The 18,319-nt window shown below is 41.4% G+C and overlaps 1 protein-coding gene across 1 annotated transcript in view; it reads left to right on the top strand.

The window, feature by feature from the left end:
• Positions 1–4,558: 4,558 nt before the first annotated feature.
• The window catches only part of LOC118006385 (uncharacterized protein C5orf34-like), a 37,832-nt gene continuing 24,071 nt past the window's right edge, over positions 4,559–18,319 (top strand). The window contains exons 1-4 of the mRNA XM_034999007.1: positions 4,559–5,167; positions 10,366–10,599; positions 10,761–10,850; positions 13,397–14,043. Coding sequence (XP_034854898.1) covers positions 10,405–10,599; positions 10,761–10,850; positions 13,397–14,043 — 932 coding nt within the window. The 5' untranslated portion in view covers positions 4,559–5,167; positions 10,366–10,404. The remainder of the gene's footprint in view (positions 5,168–10,365; positions 10,600–10,760; positions 10,851–13,396; positions 14,044–18,319) is intronic.

Here is an 18,319-nt window from a genome sequence, read left to right as displayed (position 1 = left end):
TGGAAAAATTAAATATAAAACATTAACCTTTAGATTCCTTATTGTAAAAGGGAAGGATATATATAATTGGGGTTTTTGGAACTTGTAATAGGATTCTTTTTTTCAAAATGGCTCCTGTAATGTGGTGGATAATTACTTTAATTTGCAGTTCTACAAAGACTGTGCTCATTGTAAATCTTGGGGGTGAGGGGGAAGGGGTATGGGGAAGAGGGAGTTCATTAGACCAGGGGCCAAGTACATGAAAACTGAATATACTTTAAACTTCTTGTGGTTGCTTTGTGAATAACTATCCAGCTTTGTCCACTAGCTCATTGTCACCAGTCACTGCTGTACTCAGGATCATTATGTGTTCCAGTTACTAGGGCTGTTTAAATAACCACCTAAATTTAATGTCTTCAAACAATAAGCATTTTATTATGCTCATGAGTTCTGTGGTTTAGGGATTTGGACAGGGCATGGCTTTTTTCTATTCTGCAGTGTTTGCAGCCTCAGCTGGGAAAACTAAGGACTGGAGGTGATTCAAATGGCCGGGAGCTGTAATCATCTGAAGTCTTCTTCACTCACATGGCTGACTGGGCCGAGATGACTTGAAGCTGTCACTTGGCAAGACCCACCTACACATGGCCTGTCCATGTGGCCTGGACTTTTCACAAACATGGCAGCTGGATTTTGGAGGGGGCATTGTGGAAGACTCAGGAAGAAGCTGCATTTGGAAGCTGCACACAGCATTAACTTCCATTACAGTCTTAGTTCTGAGTCACTAAAGACATATCAAATAGGAGGCCATCAGGAAATGTGTGGATATGTTTTAAAACTGCAACGGTATATCCCGAAAGGAAGAGCCAGTCCTGTGCTACTATTGTTGGCCGTATCTTCAACAGAAACATGGGTCCTAAGTCTCTTGTAAGGATTAATAGTACAAGTCTCCAATGAGCAAGAATGCATGGGTGCTAGTGCAGGTCATAGGCCTGTGTTCTGGTAACAAAGTACAAATACTGGTTTGTACAGTATCTGGCACTTGTGTCATCAACTCATACCTTCTGTCTTTATGTTGTCCGTGCCCTTCCAGCCAAAGACTACCAGGAATATACATGTACCTGAACAGGCTGGGCTTCGTACTTTTGCACTAAAGCAGAATACACATATGGGGAACTGGGGGGTGTGTCAGTAAGAGGGTATTAGAACCCATTATAATAGGATTTGTGCTTTGGTTGGATAATTTGGGAGAGGGTCCAAGAAACTGGAGGTTCACCCTAGATTGGAAATTGTCAGAAAAGGGCAACTCCATGATTAGGTATTTCATTAAGTCTTATCTGTAGAAGAACAGATGGATCTGGAGGAAGTTCTCATTTGTTTAGAAAAAAATCAGTCATGTTTAACAAGAGAAGACACGTGGTATGAAAGAGTAAAAACCTGTTCAGGACTGAAGGACTGAAAATCAGTTCTCATGGGGGGTGGGGAGGTGTACCCTTGCTGTTTTTCTGGTTGGGAGGATAGACACAGATAAAGCCAGCTAGAAAGTTAACAGGACACATTTTTCCCAAAGCCATGCAATTATGAACTACCATCATGACCCCTTTGTAGGACTACTGCTTTGTTGTCTTCAGACCTGCTTTGCTATCCCACCCATCTATTACTGGGGATACCCAATTACTAGACAGCCGTCACCTCATAACCACACCAATCCCTAGTCAATTCCTGCTTCTAATCTTGCTTCAGAAGCAGCATCCAACTCAGAACAGGTATCTCTTCCCTTAGAGTCTCCTCAGATTCCTTCAGCAGGAATCCAAATTTTACCAAAGTGGGTGCCCTCCTTCCTCTTGTGTAGCATGCCATTCGTGTTTTCCCTGGAGTTTCCTCCCTTGCTTACAAGTCAATAAGATTTTGTCAGACTGCAGGCTTTAACCTGGTGGTCTTTGGCTGACTAGACTTTAGTAGATGTAAATAATTTTAGGTCATGTATACTAGGTCATGTATTGTGTCAGCCTGGCAAAACAACCCTGGATGGACCCAACACTTGCTTCAACCAGGCAGCTGGAGGTCCTATTTCTGGTAGGTTTGTACCAGTGTCAACTCATAATCGCCACCTACGCTATCAGCACTGCCAGTAATCCTACTGTGTTTATTACCTTGCTTGTTTCAAACTCCACTGTCTTTGTTTCTCATCCCCATTTAATGACTTGCTTCACAGAAGAAATCAGGCAAATGTACACAAATGCCTCCCATTCATTTCATCCCTCCTCTTGTACTCGGAAGTAGCCCTCCTGTTAAAGGCCAGTTATTCCACATGTGCTTGAATCCCATGCCCTCACTCCCTCATGAACTCTGTTGTTACTTGGTCTGTATTTTTTCTTTTTAAAATCTCTCCATTGGCCCTTTGCACGAGCTGTTGAACGTGTCATTCCTCTCATCGAGAAATCTGGCACTCACGTTTCTGTACAGTTCTATCTGCTTCCTAGCCAGATTCTTCAAATGTCCCATATTTGTTTTCCATTTCCTTCCTATTTGCTCTTGAGACCTATAGCTTCTGCTGCCACTATATACAATAGCCCTTGGTAGAGCCACCAATGACATCTATGCCACTAAATCCAGTAGAAATTTGATTCTTTAGCTTGTTCTCTAGGCAATACCTGACAGTATCAAGGGACACCAAAATTGAAAACCTCTAGGCATCTGGAATAGAATAGCCTTCTTTCTGGCTGTTCCTCAGTGTTTGTGGAATTCTCTTCCCTTTAATCTTTATTGGTGTTCCTCAAAGCTCTGTCAACATTTTCTTCTCATGTCACTATATCCTTGGACTATTTAATCCTCTCCTAAAGCTTCAGTTAGCAGCTATCAACATTGACCTCCAGATTTCTTTCTATTTCTAGACCTTGCTAATGTATTTGCACTAGGAAGACACAAAACTGAAGTCCTGCTATTCCCTAAGTTTTCTTGTGTCCATCTTACTGATGGCACTGCCCCCTATCCACTTACTCCAGTCAGAACTTGAGGAACTGTTAAGTCCTGTTCAGTCATCCCCAAGACTATTGAACTGATGTAAATATTTCTTGGAGCTGTGCTCTCCATCCTTACTGTCTAATCTTGAGTCTGAAATGCCATCTCTCCCATCGCATTTTCAAAAGACTACCAGGCTCCCCACATCTGCTCTTGCATCCTACAATCCATTCTTCACTCAGACATTCCAGGGATCTTTCTAAAATACAAATAGCATCACAAAACCCCTTAGTAGTAGAGAGTTTGCAGATAGGAGGTTCTTAGTCATTAGGAAAAAGGTGGGAGCAGGATAGGACCTAAGTTAACAGTGTGTAATAGAAATTGATGTTACTGATCAATGAAAACAGGGCATCTGAGGGTGACTTTATGACACTCTATGTAAGATTGAGGTCAGTTTGCTTATCAGACATTCAAAAATGGAGATGAATTTAAGGAGTTAGATTTATTCCCATTCCTTGGTGCTGCCACCTTTGCTTAAAAAGCCCTTGATTATCAACAACAGCCATATTATGGAGAGAGCCCAAACATCCATCGACTGATGGGTGGATAAAAAAGATGTGGTATTATATACAACGTAATGTTACTCAGCCATCAAAAAGAATGAAATCTTGCCATTTGCAATGATGTGGTTGGAGCTAGAGTGTATTATGCTAAGTGAAATAAGTCAGAGAAAAACAAATTACCATATATGTGAAATTTAAGACAGAAAACAGATGAACATATGGGAAGTGGGAATAGAAAAAAAGGAGAGAGACAAACAAGCCCTAAGAGACTCTTAAGGATAGAGAACAAATTGAGGGTTGATGGAGGGAGGTGGGTGGGGGATGGGCTAGATGGGTGATGGTTATTAAAGAGGGCAGGGGTGTTGTATGTAAGTGATGAATCACCGAATTCTACTCCAGAACCAATATTGCACTGTTAAGTAAAATTTACCAAAAAAGCCCTTGTAATAGTTTACCATCGCTTTTAAGATAAAGTCCATCATTCATAAATCCATAATGATCTGGCCCTTGCCTATCTCTAAGTCCCCATTCAGGCTTCTTGCTCCTAAAAGCCTCTCTCTCCTTTTTAATCATTCTTAAATCAAACTGGCCTTTCGAAGGGGGCAAGATCTTTCCTTTGGGCCTCAGGGCCTTAACACAGGCTGTTAGCTCTGCTTGAAACACTTTTTCCACATTGTACTTGGCTAACATACTTACCCTTTGGATTTCAGTGGAAATACTTCCTCAGTCTCAGGTCTGTCCACTACATGCTCTCACAGACCTCTGTATTTTAGTTTAGGAATATTTAACCACTACTGTGACGAAATTACTTTCTACTCCTTTCTTTCCAGTTAATCTCCAGCCCCCATCCTCGACCCTGGGTCTCATTCCCTGCTTTATCCCCAGGGTGCCCAGCACATAGTAAGTTCCCCATAAATACTTACAATAAATTTAGCAGCCACGCTACTTGCTATTTTAGAAAAAAAGTGCAGATACACAGTTGATACCAAATTAGGAAAAGAAGAGGTCTCTATCTTTGTCCAAGTTTTTGTTTTTTTTTACAGCTTTATTAAGGTATAATTGTTGTTTAGATTATTTAAACATGCATTACTCCACTAACAGCTCTTGGCTGAACTGCCTGACAAGGACGAATCACAGCTAGGTCCGACCGGTCCCAACCTGAATATCAAGTAAAGATCAAGAAGGAAGCAACCGCATTCAGGACAGGGAAAGCCCGCCTCCCTTACTTCCGGTCCCGCCCTTCTCTAGGAGCGCGACGGAGATTGGCCCCCGGAGCGGAGGGCGCGGACTGGGCGGGACTTCCGGTCTTTTTCCGGAGAGGAAAGACGCTTCCCCCGGTTGCGGGAAGATTTGAATTGCTGTTGATTTCCTGTGTTTTCTTTGCGGGTTCATAGTTGGCGCTGCCGCCCTTTTCCCGCTACCCTGACACGACGGACGTCTCGTCCAGAGCACTCTCTCTGTGACCTTATTCCTCTGCGGCTGTGATTGTTTTCTCTCATCAAGAAACATCACCGTTGGTAATTTGTCAAATTCAAGAAATACCCCTGGAGAAGCGGTCGTGGGCAGGCTTCAAGCATTTTGGCAAATTAAAGGGGCCTTTGGCCTCATTTCCAGGAATTTTCATCTCAGAACTGCCGTGTGAGTCCCAGACGTTGGTTATTGTTTTGGTGAGGCTTTTTCTGTAACTAGATACTGCCATTTGGAAGAATGAGGTCCCACTGATGTCAAGTACAGACTTGTGGCTTTTGATCGTTAAACACTCTGACGTAATGTACTGGGTGGTGAAAACAAACAGGAATAAGACAGTAGAGATGAGGCTGAAATGTAGGTTGGAGCCGGATTATGTTTTTTTAGTAATATGCCGGGAACTTTAGATACTCCACTGTTTCTTGTGTCTGCTTGTTATTTAAATAAATGATTATATCTCTGTAACCTTTTTAAAATTTTTTTTTAAAAGATTTTATTTATTTGACAGAGAGAGAGAGCACAGGCAGGGGGAGTGGCAGGCAGAGGGAGAAGCAGGCTCCCCGCTGAGCAGGGAGCCCGACGCGGGGCTCAATCCCAGGACCCCGGGATCGTGACCCGAGCCGAAGGCAGTTACTTAACCAACTGGGCCACCCAGGCTCCCCACTTTTTTTTTTTAATTAAAAACTTGGCCAAACATAGAGACATTTTCCTAATTGGCAATCAGAAAATACAAGTTTTCCGACCTGTTTTTTTTTTTCCTGAAATAGCAAGTAGATATCTGAGATTTATATGTATATGTGTGTGTGTATGCAGTATAAATACATTTATTGCTATGATATTTATTGCTTGTGACATGAACAAGCACGTAAACAAGTGATGTAAAGTGGTTGGTATTGTCCGGATTGTGGAAAGTTACCTATAACAGCAATACTGGAAATGGAGAGGGAAGAAACTGAAGAAGGTCCTAGATAGTGGCAGAAATGGAGGAGTGAGTTGCTGGACTGAAATGGAAAAGGAGCCAGGTTCATAAAAGAAACCTACCAAGTCAACAAGACATGTTACAGGGGAGTAGAGAGAAACAAAGTGAAAAGTCAAATATTGCTAATATTGAGATGCCATTAACTCACATTGCAAATTCAGGAGGAGCAGGAATTTTGAAATTCACTTACTCATTCTTTCATCATTAACTAAATATCTATTGCACCCTTATTATTTGCTAAGTATTGTTTTAAATGCCAGGGATACTACTGTGAATAAGACAGATGAGGTCTCTGGTCTGATTGAGTTTATATCCCAGTGGAAAAAGATAAAAAGCAGGGAAAGGAATAGAATCAGTTTTGATAGTGATAGATCCTATGAGTAAAAAAGATGAAATGGATAAAAAGTGATTGGGAGGGACGCCTGGGTGGCTCAGTCGGTTAAACGTCTGCCTTCCGCTCAGGTCATGATCCCAGGGTCCTTGGATCAAGTCCCGCATCCGGCTCCCTGCTCCATGGGAAACCTGCTTCTCCCTCTCCCACTCCTCCTGCTTGTGCGCTCTCTCCCCCGACCCCTCTCTCTCTGACAAAAAAAAAAAAAAAGTGATTGGGAGGTGGTTGGGAACAACTTTAATTGAGTTGAACAAGTCAGGCCTTTGAGGAAGTGATATTTAAGCTTAAAAGACAAAGAGCCAGCCATGTGATAAGCCAGGGAAAGGACATGCTAGGCAGAAAGAACAGTGCAAAGGGTCTGAGATAGGAAACAGCTTGTTTTAAAAACATTAAAAAGGCCACTGTAGGGGCGCCTGGGTGGCTCAGTTGGTTAAGCGACTGCCTTCGGCTCAGATCATGATCCTGGAGTCCCGGGATCGAGTCCCGCATCGGGCTCCCTGCTCGGCAGGGAGTCTGCTTCTCCCTCTGACCCTCCTCCCTCTCATGCTCTCTGTCTCTCATTCTCTCTCTCTCAAATAAATAAATAAAATCTTTAAAAAAAAAAAAAAGCCACTGTAGCTAAAGTGTCCTGAACAAGAGAAGAGAGATAGAAGATGACATTTGGAGGGGAAGATGAGGCCAGATTGTGTGGCTGTTATAGGTCTTGGTTTGGAATTTTATTTAAGTGCAAAATGGTAGATTGTGAGCCAGGATGTGATAGATCTCATTTTTATTTTAAAAGATCCCTCTGGCTACTGTGTGTAGACTGGACTTGAGGGAGGTAAGAGTGAAAGTGAAATGAGGAGATGTTACAGAAGTCTGCTTTGGTGGGAGTGACAATGTTCCATTTTAGTTATGTTAATTGAGTTTGATTTATCTGTGGGACAAGGACATGAAGAGAGGTCTAGCAGGCAGCTTAAAGTTCTGGGGAGAGGTCAGGTGGATTTGGAAGTTTTCTAGAGAGGGGAATTAATAAAATTGTGTGAATCTGCTCAGGAGAGACCATATGGCTTAACGTGTACTTATATTCTGACATATTTTACAGAGGATTATAGGCCAGTCATATGTAGCTGATTACATACATTGTAAGGGCGTAAGATTTTTTTTAAAAAGAGAGGGTGGGCATAAAAGCAACATGAGTGGTTATAGTAAGAGATGATATGGGACTAAGGTCAGGTCTTAAATCCTTGATTTAAGAGAATGGTGAAAGGAATGATTAAACTAAAAACAGAGGTAGGGGTCCCTGTTTGGCTTAGTCAGTAGAGCATGTGACTCCTAATCTCAGGATCATGAGTTCAAGCCCCACGTTGGGTGTGGAGTCCACTTAAAATTTAAAAAATTAAAATAAAAATAGAGGTAGATGTAGTGGGAGAAACCATGGCACTCCCTCCTTTTTTAAAAAAATAAAAGGCAGAGGAAAAGAGAGTTTGGTGCAGGGGAAGGTGGACAGCACAATCACAGAGTGAGCAGTTTAGTAGGATGAAGACTGAAGTTACTGTGTGTGGGAAGACATTGGTGACCGTTGTGAAACAATTTCAGTAGAAAGGTGGAGAAAGGCTGGATTGCAATGGACTGAAGACGGATGGGAGAGAAAGTGGACAATGAGTGGATATTTTTTTTTTTTTTTTTTTTTTTTTAAAGATTTTATTTATTTATTTGACAGAGAGAGACACAGCGAGAGAGGGAACACAAGCAGGGGGAATGGGAGACGGAGAAGCAGGCTCCCTGCAGAGCAGGGAGCCCGATGCGGGACTCGATCCCAGGACCCTGGGATCATGACCTGAGCTGAAGGCAGTCGCTTAACCAACTGAGCCACCCAGGCGCCCCAATGAGTGGATATTATACTGGAGAAGTTTTTTGGTAGGCAAAAAGAGTAAACTGAGGAGGGGCGCCTGGGTGGCTCAGATGGTTAAGCATCTGCCTTCAGCTCAGGTCATGATCCCAGGGTCCTGGGATCGAGCCCCGCATTGGGCTCCTGGCTCGGCGAGGAGCCTGCTTCTCCTTCTCCCTCTGCCTCTCTCCCTGCTCATGCTTTCTCTCTCTCTCTGTATCTCTGTGTCTCAAATGAATAAATAAAATCTTTAAAAAAAAAAAAGAGTAAACTGAGGAAAGTTACTTTTTTCTGTCAGGTGAAAGTTGACCACCTGAGTAGTAGGAGATAATGCCCTAGAAGAGGATGGGCTAGTGTTTAGAAAGGAAAGTCTTAAAAAGGATGATGTCCTTGGGGCACCTGGATGGCTCAGTTGGTAAAGCTTCCAACTCTTGGTTTCAGCTCAGGTCGTGATCTTAGGGTGGTAAGATGGAGCCCTGCATTGGGTTCCACGCGCAGCGGGGAGTCTTCTTGAAGATTCTCTCCCTCTGCCCCTCCCCCACCCTCTCTCCCTCTCTTAAATGAATAAATATTAAAACAAAAAAGGATGATGTTCTAGAGGGAGATGTTCTAAGTGTCAGAGAGGATGGCGACGGTGTTAGAAAGGAATCATAAAATTTACTGAGCTCCAGGACGCCTGGGTGGTTCATGGGACGCCTGGGTGGCTCAGTCAGTAAAGTGTCTGCCTTCGGCTCAGTTCATGATCCCAGTGTCCTGGGATCGAGTCCTGCATCAGGCTCCTTGCTCGGCAGGGAGCCTGCTTCTCCCCCGCCTCCTTCTCCCTCTGCCTGCCGCTCCCCCTGCTTGTGCTCTCTCTCTCTCTGACAAATAAATAAAATCTTAAAAAAAAAAGATTGGGCGCCTACAAAGCGACATTGCAATTCTGGCACTGGCATATGTGTTGTCTGGTTCAATCCTCGCAACAGTCTTGTTACTATGCCCCATTTTACAAATAAGGAAACAAACAGCCTGAAGCATTTAGCTAGTATATGGTGGAGTATGAATGGAACCCAACCCTCTAATTGCCCATCAGTCAACCCTTTATGGAAAGCGTAGGCGATGACAGTCATTTTAGAGGTAGGGAAGAGGAAATTGAATTCAGTGAAATAAGAGTGAGTCTAAGACACTAGAAGATTACTTAGCTTATTCAGGAGTGACATGGAACTACTTCCTTAATGTCAGACTAGGAACAAAAATCCAGGTATTGGGATTTCTTTTTCAGTGTTCTTTTTCTTAGGCCTACTAGTTACTTTTGGCCTGCCTTTTGCATATATTACAAATGATTTGCTGTATTCTTATCACAAAGATGGAATTTGCTTATTATATGAATTGACTTGCTGAGCATATAATTTACAGAAATTAAACTTCAGGAGAACTAAAGCTATTGAAAGTATAAAGGCAGTTATAACTTGATGAGCTTTCTTATCCCTTTAGGTTATCTTCCCACATTGGAGTAAAGCCCTCGGGGTTAATCAAGGCATTCTGTTCAGGTTGTTAATGTCAGATAATTTAAAAGTATGTAGTAAAATAATCACTTCTTAAAATTTATTTATTTTGCTTCTTAAAAATTTTTTTTAATTAACTTTTTTTTTAAGATTTTTTATTTATTTATTTGACAGAGAGAGAGATAGCGGGAGCAGGAACACAAGCAGGGGGAGTGGGAGAGGGAGAAGCAGGCTTCCTGCTGAGCAGGGAGCCCGATGTGGGGCTCGATCCCAGGACCCAGGGATCATGACCTGAGCCGAAGGCAGACGCTTAACGACTGAGCCACCCAGGCAACCGAAATTTTTTTTTATTTTAGAGAGAGAGAGCATGGGGAAAGGAGCAGAGGGGGAGGGAAAGAGAGGGGGGAAGAATCTCAAGCAGGCTCTGGGCTGAGTGCGGAGCCCAATGTGGGGCTCGATCTCACAACCCTGAGATAACAACCTGAGCCAAAACCAAGAGTCAGACGCTTCACCGACTGAGCCACCCAGGTGCCCCAATAATCCCTTTTCCTCCAACAAAAATACAAGGGAAATACATTTTGCTTATGTTCTTAGAAAATGCATCCATTTTCTATTATAGAACTTTTGTACATTAAAGGAACTATTTGTGCTACCCTATTTCCTATTTCCTTCAGTCTTCACCCTGGAAGGACATTTTATCCATAGTCCTAGGAATGGCAGCGGAAGTGCGAATGGTACTTTATGAAGACGATTCAGTGCAAGTGCAATATGTTGATGGTTCCAGACTGCAGCTTTCTCCATGTGGCTCTGAATTTTTATTTGAAAAGGCACCTCCTGTTTCAGCACATCCTTTAGAACAACCAGAAAGAATTCGTCAAAGGACACACTTCGTTATTAGCACTTACCGAGTAAGTAAAGATGACACAGAAACAACTCTTTCTGATGCCAAAATATTGTTGAGGTAGTCAGAATATGGAAAGTAATCAGTATTCCAGATTACTGTCACTCTAAATTGATTTTCAAAGTATTTTACATTTTTTAAGGTTACATTATGTATTTCTTTTTGTAGGAGCAACTACAGCGAGCCCTAGATTTTCGAAATTCTTTTGCTGTTTGCCCTTTTTTATCTGAAACCATCATACCTTCTGAAAGAAAAAAGGTAATTTTTCAAAGATTTTTTTATAAGTAATATTTGAGGGCAAGTAATTAGAAACAGGTAGTTTCATATTTAATCTTTTTCTTTATGAGACTTGGGAATACACATGTTGCTGTAGAATGCATAGGCTTATATTTTTCACCAGACTAGGGTGTTCTGGTATGTTAAATATTGATGAGACCCTGAAGGTACATAGTTCAGTAGTTTATGTGCAGTTACTGTTCAATAGAGATGTTTAATTACTTATAGATACGCACATTTTATTTTTTTGCTTATATTCTATTTTGAAGTTTTATGAATAATAATATAGCTATCATTTATTAGGATTTACTTTGTGCCAAGAATTAGGAATGATATTAAAAATATTTAATAACACCAGTCAGTATGGCATGGGTTCCTGATAATCAAAGTGGATGTCCAGCCAGTCAAAACAGGTATATTCAGGTATATTTTTACAGGTGAGGGCACTAAATCTCAGAGGGTTTACCTAATCTGTTCGTGGACATTTTCTAAAAGGCAGTCAGGATTTGAACCAAGTTTATCTGACTCTGAAGGCCATGTCTTTTAATCATTTTCCACTACTGTCATGATGGCAAAGGAGCCAAGAAAAATTGTAAGCTGTAACTTAGTCTATAAGAGTATTTGCTGCTGATGCTGTAGTAGGATTATTAGATAATCTAACTCTGGAAGAGAGAACTTTTTTTTTTTTTAAGATTCATTCATTTATTTGAGAGAGAGAGAGCCTGAGTGAGGGGAGAGGCAGAGGAAGAGGGAGAAGCAGACTTCTCAGTGCAGGGGCTCAGTGCAGGGCTCCATCCCAGGACCCTGGGACCGTGACCTGAGCTGAAGGCAGACACTTAACCGACTGAGCCACCCAGGTGCCCCGAAGAGAGAACCATCTTAACTGACCATCCTTACAAGCCAGCTTTGCCATCAGTGAATACTGTACTAACATCTGTACACATAAATAGCACTATAAGTTTAAGAGGCTTTCTTGACACTAGCTTTTGTAAATTTAAGGTTTTATATAAATGGAAGCTGAAGTGTTTAACTGTTGCCAAGATTAATTGATTAAAAGACTCTTACGTGAAAAACAAACAGGGTTCTAGAGGGGAGGGGTGTGGGGGGATGGGTCAGCCCGGTGATGGGTATTAAGGAGGACATGTGTTGAATGGAGCACTGGGTGTTATACGCAAACAATGAATCATGGAACCCTACATCAGAAACTAATGATGTCGGGCGCCTGGGTGGCTCAGTTGGTTAAGCAACTGCCTTCGGCTCAGGTCATGATCCTGGAGTCCCGGGATCGAGTCCCGCATCGGGCTCCCTGCTCAGCGAGGAGCCTGCTTCTCCCTCTGACCCTTCCCCATCTCATGTACTCTCTCTCATTCTCGCTCTCTCAAATAAATAAATAAAATATTTAAAAAAAAAAAAAAAAAAAAGAAACTAATGATGTCATGTATGGTGATTAACATAACATAATAATAAAAAAAAATTATGGGTTAAAAAAAAAAAAGACTGTTAGGTGACACCTACTGTTTTTATCTTATATGAGGAGATGTAGTAGGCACTGGCACCTGTTACGAGTCTGTTTGCTATTGGTCAGGATCAGTTTACCTTTGAGTAATTTTTTTTTTTAGATTTATTTATTTATTTATTTGAGAGAGAGAGGGAGAGAGGGTGCGTGCAAGTGGGGGAGGGTCAGAGGGCAAGAACCCCCAAGGTGACTCCCCGCTGAACGCAGAGCCCGACACAGTTCGATGACACAGGGCTCGATCTCACGACAAGTGAGATGATGACCTGAGCTGAAACCAAGAGCCTGACGCTCAACTGACTGAGCCACCCAGGCGCCCCTAGTAATTCAGTTTTTAAAAAATGTTGCCCTTTAAGCTACCTGGAATTTATTTTAGGGTATGGTGTGCCAGGTGCTACCTAGGATAAGTACTTTATACATGTTATTTAGTCTATTGGATAACCCTTTGAGATAGCGTTTCCCACATGCTATTCAGTAATTCCAGTACCATTTATTAAGTCATTCTCCCCTTCCCTCCTTGTTTTGAAAAGTTTATGTAATCACATGTAACATCTTAAGATATGGTTGATTCTGTTTCCTTGTTATCTGAGTTGCTCTGGCAATGATTTTTATACTAGTTCCATACCATTTAAGTTGTGATTGCTTTTAATATAGTACATTGTGGTGGTGTTTGTACATTGTAGTGCTGATCTTCCCTCATTAATATTCTTTTTCAGGGTAGACTTTTGGGAAGGGCTGAAAATCTATCTCTTTTTCTTCTCTTTCATTTTTTATCTCTGTGTGTGTGTGTGTGTGTTTTACATCTCTCTAAGAGGAATAATCTTAACAATATCAAATATTCTGTGGAAAAATACATATAGGCCAACACCTGGCTCGCCATTTTTCATTCTTTCTAGGTAGTAAAACACAAACCCAACTTCAAGAGCTTTCTTACACAATATATAAGCATCAAATGTATGGAAACATTGGACTGCTGACAAAATGCTCCCCATCTCTCTTTCTCCCCTCCACTCAGCGTATCTTCATTGACTTCTCAGAAGTGAGATGGCCCAGTCCTGACACTGCTGATGGTGTGGTATGTACGCAGAGGGGCAGCGTGAAGATAGCATCGTTGGATGGGCACGCATACCTTTGCCTTCCCAGATCGCAGCATGAATTTATAGTACATTTTTTGTGTAAAGTAAGCCAGAAGCCAGACTCGTCTTTAGTATTGTCAGAAAAGAAGAATCAAGCCAGAAAGGACAAACTAGTTGAGAAAGCAGGCAAAATCTGTACATATGGAAGTTTATCAAGACAGAGACTGAAGAATAAAGAAAATGACCTTTATTGTCAGCTCACGAAATCCAAGGAACCTTTAGAGAAGAAGAGCTGTGTAGATGGAGCTGAAGGGAGGGAGGAGCCACCCCCGCCTGGTACACGACACACGTGTGTATACACATGGGTGAAGCAGCGCTGGCCTGTGGCCTCCTGTCCAGAGGAATGGAAATATCCTTTGTCTTTAGCACTTCATTTTCATAATAAAATCAGCAGTATGTCAAGAAGTGATGCAGACATCACCCGGAGTAGAACGTTAACTTCTGAGATTTCAGAGGAAAGAGGAAAAGAGGTTTCTGCTCTTCCCAGGGCCCTGTTACTCAGCTGTCCTGTCCCCCACCTGCACAGGTAATGGAAGAATGGCTTCTTTGTCATCAAGCTCTTGTCAGAGCCAGTCCTTAACTAAAGATAATTTTTCTTTCTCAGTCATCTGCTACCATTCTTAAGGAAAGTTCAGTGATCCAAAATTTTGCTAATAACCAATAGTAAATCATTCCCCTAGCCCATGTGTTGCTTATGTTCCTTACTCTGTACTCATGCATTGAGTGTTTATGGAAGGCTGACTGTACACTACATACTTTCTAAAGCACAGAGACTATAGAGATGACCAAGACACAGTCCTTGCTTTCTAGGAGCTTGGACTCTGTGAAGGTCACTGTCACTGAAAAGATGATTAAAGTGTGGTAAGTGTTGGCACAGGGCTGTGGTGGGGAGCACAGAGAAACATCAACTGCATCTGTGTGGAGTCCTCCCATTGGTTGCTGGAGCATGGATCTGACTGATTTATGATCCTGGGTTCTTTCATACCTAGTCTCAGAGGCCACACCTATCTTTGGTTAGCTGTATACACCCATGTGTATACACATTGAACATTTTTGAAACAAGTGGTAAACGTGGAGAGGTTTCTGGAGGCCAGATATAAACCTTTTCCCTCGACAAAGAGGTGAATAACCTCTGTAAGTAGTACAGTAGTGATGGTAATAGCTGACACAAAGTGCTTACGTGCCAGGCACCTCGGTACTTCATCTATTGGATTATCATAGAAATTGTATGAGGTAAGTATGGTTATCAACCCATTTTACAGAGGAACTTGAGACACAGGAAGGTTATGAATTTTTTTTTATTATGTTATGTTAATCACCATACATTACATCATTAGTTTTTGATGTAGTGTAGTTTTGATGTAGTGTTCCATGATGCATTATTTGCATATAACACCCAGTGCTCCATGCAGAATGTGCCCTCTTTAATACCCATCACCAGGCTAACCCATCCAGTACCATACTCTCTTGATGATGGCAGCTTTGTAATAGAGCTTGAAGTCCGGAATTGTGATGCTGCCAGCTTTGCTTTTCTTTTTCAACATTCCTCTGGCTATTCAGGGTCTTTGCTGGTACCATACAAATTTTAGGATTATTTGTTCCATTTCTTTGAAAAAAGTGGATGGTATTTTGATGGGGATTGCATTGAAAGTGTAGATTGCTCTAGGTAGCATTGACATCTTCACAATATTTGTTCTTCCAATCCATTAGCATGGAATGTTTTTCCATTTCTTTGTGTCTTCCTCAATTTCTTTCATGAATATTTTATAGTTTTCTGAGTACAGATTCTTTGCCTCTTTGGTTAGATTTATTCCTAGGTATCTTATGGTTTTGGGTGCAATTGTAAATGGGATCGACTCCTTAATTTCTCTTTCTTCTGTCTTGTTGTTGGTGTATAGGAATGCCACTCATTTCTGTGCATTGATTTTATATCCTGCCACTTTACTGAATTCCTGTATGAGTTCTAGCAGTTTTGGGGTGGAGTCTTTTGGGTTTTCCACATAAAGTATCATATCATCTGCAAAGAGTGAGAGTTTGACTTCTTCTTTGCCAATTCGGATGCCTTTTATTTCTTTTTGTTGTCTGATTGCTGTGGGTAGGACTTCTAATACTATGTTGAATAGCAGTGGTGAAAGTGGATATCCCTGCCGTGTTCCTGACCTTAGGGGGAAAGCTCTCAGTTTTTCCCCATTGAGAATGATATTCGCTTGGGTTTTTCATAGATGGCTTTTATGATATTGAGGTATGTACTCTTTATCCCTATACTCTGAAGAGTTTTGATCAAGAAAGAATGCTGTACTTTGTCAAATGCTTTTTCTGCCTCTATTGAGAGGATCATATGGTTCTTGTTCTTTCTTTTGTTAATGTATTGTATCACGTTGATTGATTTGCGGATTTTGAAACAACCTTGCAGCCCAGGGATAAATCCCACTTGGTCGTGGTGAATAATCCTTTTAATGTTCTGTTGGATCCTACTGGCTAGTATTTTGGTGAGAATTTTTGCATCCATGTTCATCAAGGATATTGGTCTGTAATTCTCCTTTTTTTCTGTTTTTAAAGAGTTTATTTATTTATTTGACAGAGAGAGAGAGATGGGGAAAGCAGGAACGCAAGCAGGGGCAGTGGGAGAGGGAGAAGCAGGCTTCCCACCAAGCAGGGAGCCCAATGCGGGGCTCGTTCCCAGGACCCTGGGATCATGACCTGAGCCGAAGGCAGACGCTTAACGACTGAGCCACCCAGGTGCCCCTGTAATTCTCCTTTCTGATGGAGTCTTTGTCTGGTTTGGGGATCAAGGTAATGGTGGCCTCATAAAACGAGTTTGGAAGTTTTCCTTCCATTTCTATTTTTTGGAACAGTTTCAGAAGGATAGGTATTAATTCTTCTTTAAATGTTTGGTAGAATTCCCCTGGGAAGCCATCTGGCCCTGGGCTTTTGTTTGTTGGGAGATTTTTGATTACTGCTTCAATTTCCGTAGTGGTTATAGGTCTGTTCAGGTTTTCTTTCTTTCTTTCTTTCTTTTTTTTTAAAGATTTTATTTATTTGAGAGAGAGAGAATGAGAGAGAGCGAGCACATGAGAGGGGGGAGGGTCAGAGGGAGAAGCAGGCTCCCTGCCGAGCAGGGAGCCCGATGCGGGACTCGATCCAGGGACTCCAGGATCATGACCTGAGCCGAAGGCAGTCGCTTAACCAACTGAGCCACCCAGGCACCTGGTCTGTTCAGGTTTTCTATTTCTTCCTGGTTCAGTTTTGGTAGTTGATACATCTCTAGGAATGCATCCATTTCTTCCAGATTATCTAATTTGCTGGCATCTAGTTGCTCATAATATGTTCTTGTAATTATTTGTATTTCTTTGGTGTTGGTTGTGATCTCTCCTCTTTCATTCGTGATTTTGTTTATTTGGGTCATTTCTCTTTTCTTTTTGATAAGTCTGGCCAGGGGTTTATCAATCTTGTTAATTCTTTCAAAGAACCAGCTCCTAGTTTCGTTGATCTGTTCTACTGTTCTTTTGGTTTCTATTTCATTGATTTCTGCTCTGATCTTTATTATTTCTCTTCTCTTGTTGGGTTTAGGCTTTATTTGCTGTTCTTTTTCCAGCTCCTTTAGGTGTAGGGTTAGGTTGTGTATTTGAGACCTTTCTTGTTTCTTGAGAAAGGCTTGTATTGCTATATACTTTCCTCTTAGGACTGCCTTTGCTGTATCCCGAAGATTTTGAACAGTTGTGTTTTCATTTTCATTGGTTTCCATGAATTTTTTTAATTCTTTAATTTCCTGGTTGACCCATTCATTCTTTAGTAGGATGCTCTTTAGCCTCCATGTATTTGAGTTCTTTCCGACTTTCCTCTTGTGATTGAGTTCTAGTTTCAAAGCATTGTGGTCTGAAAATATTCAGGGAATGATCCCAATCTTTTGGTACCGGTTGAGACCTGATTTGTGACCTAGGATGTGATCTATTCTGGAGAATGTTCCATGGGCACTAGAGAAGAATGTGTATTCTGTTGCTTTGGGATGGAATGTTCTGAATATATCTGTGAAGTCCATTTGGTCCAGTGTGTCATTTAAAGTCTTTATTTCCTTGTTGATCTTTTGCTTAGATGATCTGTCCATTTCAGTGAGGGGGGTATTAAAGTCCCCCACTATTATTGTATTGTTGTCGATGTGTTTCTTTGCTTTTGTTATTAACTGCCTTATATAATTTGCTGCTCGCATGTTAGGGGCATAGATTTACAATTGTTAGATCTTCTTGTTGGATAGACCCTTTAAGTAGATTATAGTGTCCTTCCTCATCTCTTATTACAGTCTTCGGTTTAAAATCTAATTTGTCTGATATAAGGATTGCCACCCCAGCTTTCTTTTGGTGTCCATTAGCATGGTAAATGGTTTTCCACCCCTTCACTTTCAATCTGGGGGTGTCTTTGGGTCTAAAATGAGTCTCTTGTAGACAGCATATCGATGGGTCTTGTTTTTTTTATCCCATCTGATAGCCTGGAGAAATAGGAAGGTTAAATAACCTGAGCAGAGTCACATAGCTAGCACGTGTAGAATTGGGCTTTGATCCCAGGTTGTCTCTGAATATATATTTGTTATTTAAAGCAAAACAGGGGAGTGATTTTTCAGGCTTGTCATGATTATCTAGTTAAAATTGGAAGTTCCAGTATTATAAATACACATTGAAAGAGATTTAGGCTTCCAGATGAATAGTTTTCAATAACTTGCTGTTAACCTTAAAGTCCATTATCTTTAAACATGGCCTACTAGGCCTTCCATTTTCTGATCCCTTCAACATCTGTAATCCTCACCACGC

This window comes from Mirounga leonina, unplaced genomic scaffold (assembly GCF_011800145.1).
Source record: "Mirounga leonina isolate KUSES-001 unplaced genomic scaffold, KU_Mleo_1.0 Mir_96, whole genome shotgun sequence".
Taxonomy (NCBI): Eukaryota; Metazoa; Chordata; class Mammalia; order Carnivora; family Phocidae; genus Mirounga; species Mirounga leonina.
Note: the sequence above shows the minus strand (reverse complement) of the source record. Positions and strands in the feature narration are given on the sequence as shown.